General features: G+C 40.2%; 1 protein-coding gene across 1 annotated transcript in view; it reads right to left on the bottom strand.

Annotated features, from left to right (window-relative positions):
• The window catches only part of SNTB2 (syntrophin beta 2), a 98,288-nt gene that overhangs the window by 10,253 nt on the left and 81,063 nt on the right, over positions 1–6,972 (bottom strand). Inside the window, exon 6 of the mRNA XM_046680328.1 lies at positions 68–252. Within this exon, the coding sequence (XP_046536284.1) occupies positions 68–252 (185 nt within the window). The remainder of the gene's footprint in view (positions 1–67; positions 253–6,972) is intronic.

The following is a 6,972-nucleotide window of genomic DNA, read 5'->3' as shown; positions in this document are numbered from 1 at the left end:
ATAAGAAGCAATGACAAAGAATGAGAATATCAATTAGAATAAACATGTTTTCCAGAAACACTCTTACCAGTTCTCCCTCAGGACCACCAAAATCCAGATACAGATTTCTGATGCCATCATCAGCAGACATTTTCAGCCTTTCAAAGGGGTAGCGATACAATATGCTGCTGGAACCTCCATTTTCCCTGGAGATAGTGAACCCATTTTCATAATGGACATTGAGTCTTACCTCTTGGCCATTTAACGTGCAGCCTGTTGAAGACAAGCAAAAAGCACCATTAATAAAGTTCCTACTTCAGTTACCAAGTGTAAAAAGGAATCTTCTGACTTCAAAAAAGGAATAAGAATCTTTTCTTGAGAATATGTGATACCTAATCTACTTGGAACCTCCTATAGGGAGTTCTGTTTTGGTTACTCAAGTCAACATCTTGATTGAAATGAGGAAGAAGTTATCATAAGTCTCCTGACGTCTGAGCTGATTCAGTTCAATTCAGTGAGTATCAGCTGTACACTTGTGCTGGCAGTAGGCTGTGTGTGGTACTCGAGAAGTAAGAGGCATGGTCCCTGCTCTCAAGGACCTCATAAATGAACAGAGATAAACATGAAATCCCTAACTGTGTAAGGTAGAATGTATAAAACATGACTAAACACCAAACTGAATAAGGCAAAGTCAAGGAAATGTTTCCTGGAGGAGATGGAATTCAGATAGGCCCTAAAGAATAGGTCAAAGTGGACAGGCAGTGAGAAATAGGAAGAAGGTTTCAAGTAGGCAAGAAGAAGGAATAACCAAAGGAGAAAAGGCAGAGATGTCTTTCAGGGGCAGTAACATGGTTTGGTTGGTATTTGGGAAGAGGATAAAGATAATGTTTATCAAGGGTAAAAGCTATAGTCAGCAAAAGTCATATAGTCAGTCCTATTAAAGACAAAATTCAAAGGATGTATCTGAGTTGATAAGACAAAAAAACTTTGATCCGTAAGACTGGCAAATGTCTTCTCTCAAGACTGGTGAAGTTCCTGTTTTACTAACATTTGAGCACAATTTTTTGTTGTTACTACAGGGGCTACGTGAGAGGCCCTGTGAGACCTGGGAATTAAGACAAACCTCTGAGAGCCAAACTTCAAATCACCTAAGGGATCAGAGTCAAGCTATCCTTGGTCACTTTAAACAGAAAGAATGGTTCCCAAACAAGCAAGTCCTCATACTCAGACCAATGTACTCTTTCGCTGGACATGCAAAAACATTCAATTAGTCAAGGCAGCTGATATATTTAGGAAATAAGGGAAAGGAATAACAAATATTGGCAGTGTCCCTTCTCAGCACTACTCAAAGAAGAGAGTTTTGGATGATGGACTTTGAATATTAGTTATCCTCAGAAAAGGAACCTTACGGGGAAATACGGAAAAAATTAACTACCTGGAGAAGGATCCCAATGTGATAATCTCTAAATGAATGGCTGAGGGGTTTGGAGGAAGAATAGACTGATCCCAATCAATGCAACCAGGGTACAGTTTTCAAGAGAATTTATTCTATTAACATCCCTGAAGCTATAGCATAGTCAAGGGTATTGAGATCTGTTGAGAAGAGAGGGGTCAGTTCTAATCTGGAAATGAAAAGTTCAAAGAACAAGGATCCACCCAAGTCCCTGCAGCACTGGCAGAGAAGGTACAGTGCAGGCAGGCGAGTATTTCTGCCTACAGTGTGTCACTAGGGGGGCAAGATCAGGTGATCACAGCTGGCAAAGGCAAACCATTAACCCCCCAACAAGCTTGTCGTATAAGAGATTTCTTACATGTTCTCTTTAGGATTGTTTCCCTCAGGAGGGAAGGAAAGGAAAGCAAATGTCAGTGTCTGTGTGTATTACTTTAAAAACAAAGAATATTTTTTATGCTTACCACAATCCTTGAAAAGGAGAAGTAAACGTCATACTGAATACGTTTAGGTTTAGAATTGAGTTTGTTTTAGTTTAAAACTTATAGATAATACCAAATAATTTTGAACGAGAGTATAACTGGCCATAAAAATGTTGTGCCTAATAGTCTTAGTTAAATGGTTTCTCCCTAAATAGTATATAAAAACAGTTGAGGCAATGGTGATTAAGTACCTGCCACCTCTCACCCTCAGAGGGTCTCAGGAGTGATGAACCAAAGAGAAATAAGCCTCTGACTCTGATTTAATGAGAGAGAGACAGACAGAGAGAGAGACAGAGAGAGAGAGAGAGTGTGTACATGTGTGTGCAGGGCAGGCACCTGTGAGAAGTGGCCCTATTCTGATGGGAGAGGATCTGGGGCCCTCTGCAACCTGCCACTGCCATTACACCACTAAGCATCGCTCCCCAAGGGCACCATTACCTCCACGTTGCTAAATCTGACCTGCTTCTTCAGCCCTCATCTTGATACCTATAGTACTCATTGTTGGCCGTCTACCCAGCTTTTATTTCTCCATTCTTCCTTTACAGCCAAACCTCAATTTTATCCAGGTTTCTACTCTCTCCTAATGTGTTCCAGGGAAGATAGGCTCTGGGACAACCAGAGCATGGCTTTTCCCTGGTGATTTTTGTTGGTCCATATGAACCAAATGGGCTCAGTCAGACTGAAAAGAACTATGCTTGGGAAGAGAAGACCTCCCCCTCTTTTACTCTTGCTGTCTCTCTTTCTTTTTTGTAAGATAATACATTTCTTTAATATTTAATCTAGTTTTAGAGGGCATTTTCTATTATTTTCAGCCTAAACCATCCCAAATGATACATTTAACCCTACTTCCATTCCTCTCCTTGAAATACTCTTCCATGACATCACCATCTTCGCCCGCCCTAGTTTTCCTTCTACTGCCCTGGCTACTACTTCGCAATCTGCTAAGTGGAGGGGATATTGGCTTTTTCAGACCAAGGGGATATTGTTGAGTGAAATGACATACATTAAAGATCACTTTCTAAGCAGCTCCCTAATAGTAAAAGATTTAGTAAAGCTAAGAGGAAAAAGGGCTCATTAACTAACAATAAATCTATTAGTGTTACAGCAAGCTGAAGACAGGTTAATACAACCTATGTTTTCTACTTTGTGTCTTTTTAAATGAGACACTGCTGGTGGTTACCAGTGTATCATGAAGGACAAGGACCCTAATGTCAAAAATTCTATGCTGCAAATCCTGCTTCTGCTGTTCTGGGACCAGTTACTTGGTAGGAGGGCTCTGGGGGGGACTCTAGTGTTTCTAGCAAGACACTTTAGCACCTGCAGGACCATGTCATCCTGGGTTCCTCCTGGCCTTCCAGAACAACCCAGAAGCGTTTGCAGGTTCAAGCTGGCCTGACTGCCCAGGAGTCTCTAAGAGAAAGGCTGGGGCAACATTCTCTGTTACTGCACACAGGAAAAGCCAGTGATCAAGTATAATCAATGGGCTAATCACACCCAGGGTTACAAAAAAGAACATGACTATGTTCCTTTCTTATAGCTATTTGGTCAAAGCCATGAAGCAGGTCTTATTTATTTTTATTTCTCTCATTACAAAGCACAGCACTTTGTAAATAATAAAATACTCAGTAAATATTTGTTCATTTAATGAATTAAGAGAAACTGATACTATATGTCCTCCAGGAGTTTAATCTGGTCATGAGAATGAGCCATTTTGGAGGCTGGCCCAGTGGCATAGTGGTTAAGTTCGTGAACTCCGCTTCGGTGGGCTAGGGTTCATGGGTTTGGATCCTGGGTGTGGACCTACACACTGCTCATCAAGCCATGCTGTGGTGATGTCCCACATACAAAAAACAGAGGAAGACTGGCACAGATGTTAGCTCAGAGACAATCTTCCTCAAGCAAAAAGAGGAAGATTGGCAATAGATGTTAGCTCAGGGCCAATCTTCCTCACACACAAAAAAAGAATGAGTTATTTAGAGAAGGAAATGTCAGGGCTCAAGGCACTGGTTTTGGAGTCAAAAAGACCTCAATTCAAGTCACAGCCACACTAACCCCCGTTCTTTTTTTTTTTTTTTTAAAGTTGGCACCTGAGCTAACAGCTGTTGCCAATCTTTTTTTTTTTTCTTCTGCTTTTTCTCCCCAAATCCCCCCCATTCATAGTTGTATATATTTTAGTTGTGAGGCCTAGTCGTGGCATGTGGGATGCCGCCTCAGCATGGCCTGATGAGCAGTGCCATGTCCGCGCCCAGGATCTGAACCAGCAAAACGCCAGGCTGCGGAAGCAGAGCATGCGAACTTAACCACTTGGCCATGGGGCCGGCCCACCTCCGGTTCTTTCATGTTGAAAATGGAGGTAATAGAACTTGCCTTAGAAGGTTGTGTATTAGGGTTAGAGGATACATGTAGCTCACATTTATGACTTATAACAACCCTGACTCTGTCCTTATTCTGTCCGTTTCTGTCCTTCCTATTTCAAAGGCAGGGGCTACACCTACCTTATTTATTTTCGTATAGCCAGTAAAAGCACAGAGTATACACATACTCAATCAATATTTGCCAAGTAGATGAATAAAAAGGGATTCAAGAGAATTTCTATGAAATTGAGAACATGGTGAAACTCTTTCCTCATATATGCTAACAATATAAACACTTTAAAATGCCCATTTTTCTTCTCCTCTGGCAGATTTTCTGCATATTTATTAATAAAACTCCTACCTGTATCTTCTACTTCTTAGTCTTCATATCACCAAAGCTATAGAAATATAAATTATCTTCATAAAGTTCTTGTATGATTTAAAAACTTTAACAGCTTGGGTAATTGGTATGATGAAATTAAGCCTTTAAAAGCATACTTATTAAAGTTCAAACAACTACACACATATATGCATTTTCAAATTTTGACATATTATGACACATGGAAAATGGTTTTGTGTACCTGAGGGAGTTAACTGCATTCTCTGCCTAGGCATCTTGAAGTTTATATTTGCTAGAAGGAAAAAGTCCTTGTGTACCAGAGGGATCACTGATCAATTCTACTATAACTATAATCTAATAAAGGTTTAAAACTAAATGAACATTATGAAGATCATGTATTGCATTCACTAGTCAAATCTTGTAGGTAGTCAATGAAATTTAACTATAACCAAAATACATGAGACAAGGAACAGAACTTAACTGATTTCTTTTTGTCAACTTCCTGACTTTCTGTAGGCCATAAATATCTGACTATGTGGTACAATGTGCCAAAACTAGTTTTTTTCCTCCCCTGAGGAAGATTAGCCCTGAGCTAACATCTGTGCCAATCTTCCTCTATTTTGTATGTGGTTCGCCGCCACAACATGGCTGACGAATCGTGTAGGTTGGTGCCTGGGAACTGAACCTGGTTCACGGAAGTGGAGCATGCCGAACTTAACCACTAGACCACGAGGCTGGCCCCATAAAATTATGGTTTTAAAGAAACCTTTCTGAATCCCCCAGCAATTTAACAGAAGGTGGTAACATGCATCTGAAGGACATGTTGGGTTATGTATGTACGTATGTATGTATATATGTGGATGTGCACACCGAGTACACACATATTAAGACATAACGGACTAAGTGCACACACTCACGGGTGCACACATACACACACAACACATTTTTTTTTTGAGGAAAATTGGTCCTAAGCTAACATCTGTTACCAATCTTCCTCTTTTTTTTCTCCCCAAAGCCCCCCAGTACATAGTTGCATATCCTAGTTGTAGGTTCTTCTAGTTCCTCTGTGTGGGACACTGCCTCAGCATGGCTTGACTAGCAGTGTTAGGTCCGTGCCCAGGATCCAAACCAGTGAACCCCGGGCTGCCGAAGTAGAGTGTACGAACTTAACCACTCACAACTTAACCACTCAGCCACAGGGCTGGCCCCAAACACATTTTAAAGGACTCCTGGCTCTCACAAAGTGGTTTACCTTCAGCCAGTTTAATATATCTGGCACAGCTCTAAATACAGAGTAAGTGATTAGTAAGTACATAAGTTGGCCTGAATAGTGGAAATGAAAGCATTACCAAGGTAATATTAAAATACAGCTATGAATGAGAACAAAAAAGTTCAAAATTACCAAAAAATATGTTTCTTTTGTCTATGTAAAAATATAAGGAACCAGCTGGTTCTTATTCTCCCTCTCCTCAAGCCATCTGTATTTAAACAACTGTGAGCCAGGGACTGGATAGATTTTGATTTCCTGCAATATGAAGTTTAGCTGCCAGACACCACAGAAACAACACAAAAGTTAAAAATGTTAAAAATCCAAGTTGCATTCTTTGTTTTGGGAAGCATATCTCTATGAATCCTCGAAGAAGATATGGTGACCCCAGATGTCAGTGAAGGGCCTGAGGAGAGTGCTGGCTGACCTCTTGGAGTCCCCACAGGAACACAGAGCATCACAAACTTTCACACTGAGGACATGCCAATCCCAGAAAGCACATTCTGTGGCCAAAATAAAAACCAGAACCCCACAGCCCTTAATGTTGTAATCAACCACTCCATAGAGAAAATGGGTGGGAGATAGACAAGTGAGAAAGACAGTGTGGATGTGTGGTTCTGGCAGAATCTAGCTGAAGGTCTTACTAGTTATTGGTGTCATTGCTTGAATCATCATTGTGGTTGTGAGGGAAATAATCAGCAAGTCCTAAATAGTTGAAGAATTGTGTCGTTTTGACAACATAAAAAATAAACTGCCCCTGGTGCTAGTGTTAGAAGATGACCCATGGAAATGCTGCCCATGCAGTTCTAAAGCCACGGAGATCCCTCACTTTCCAAAAGCAATGGAAAGAAAGATAAATCACAAGATATTCTGCTCTTAAAATATTTTCTCTGTTTATATAAATCCTGTAAAACTAGATTTATAAAATAAGATATATAGAAAACAGGAGCAAAATTAAGTAAACCAACTTGCAGCCAAGATACTCAATGTAATTCAAACCTATTAGAGACTCTAATTGTCTCTTCGTTTTGACTATTTTCTCTTCTTGTTAAAATGAAAAGCAATCTGGAAAAATCTATACATATATATATATATATATA

Source organism: Equus quagga, chromosome 13 (genome assembly GCF_021613505.1).
Source record: "Equus quagga isolate Etosha38 chromosome 13, UCLA_HA_Equagga_1.0, whole genome shotgun sequence".
NCBI classification, from domain to species: domain Eukaryota; kingdom Metazoa; phylum Chordata; class Mammalia; order Perissodactyla; family Equidae; genus Equus; species Equus quagga.
Note: the sequence above shows the minus strand (reverse complement) of the source record. Positions and strands in the feature narration are given on the sequence as shown.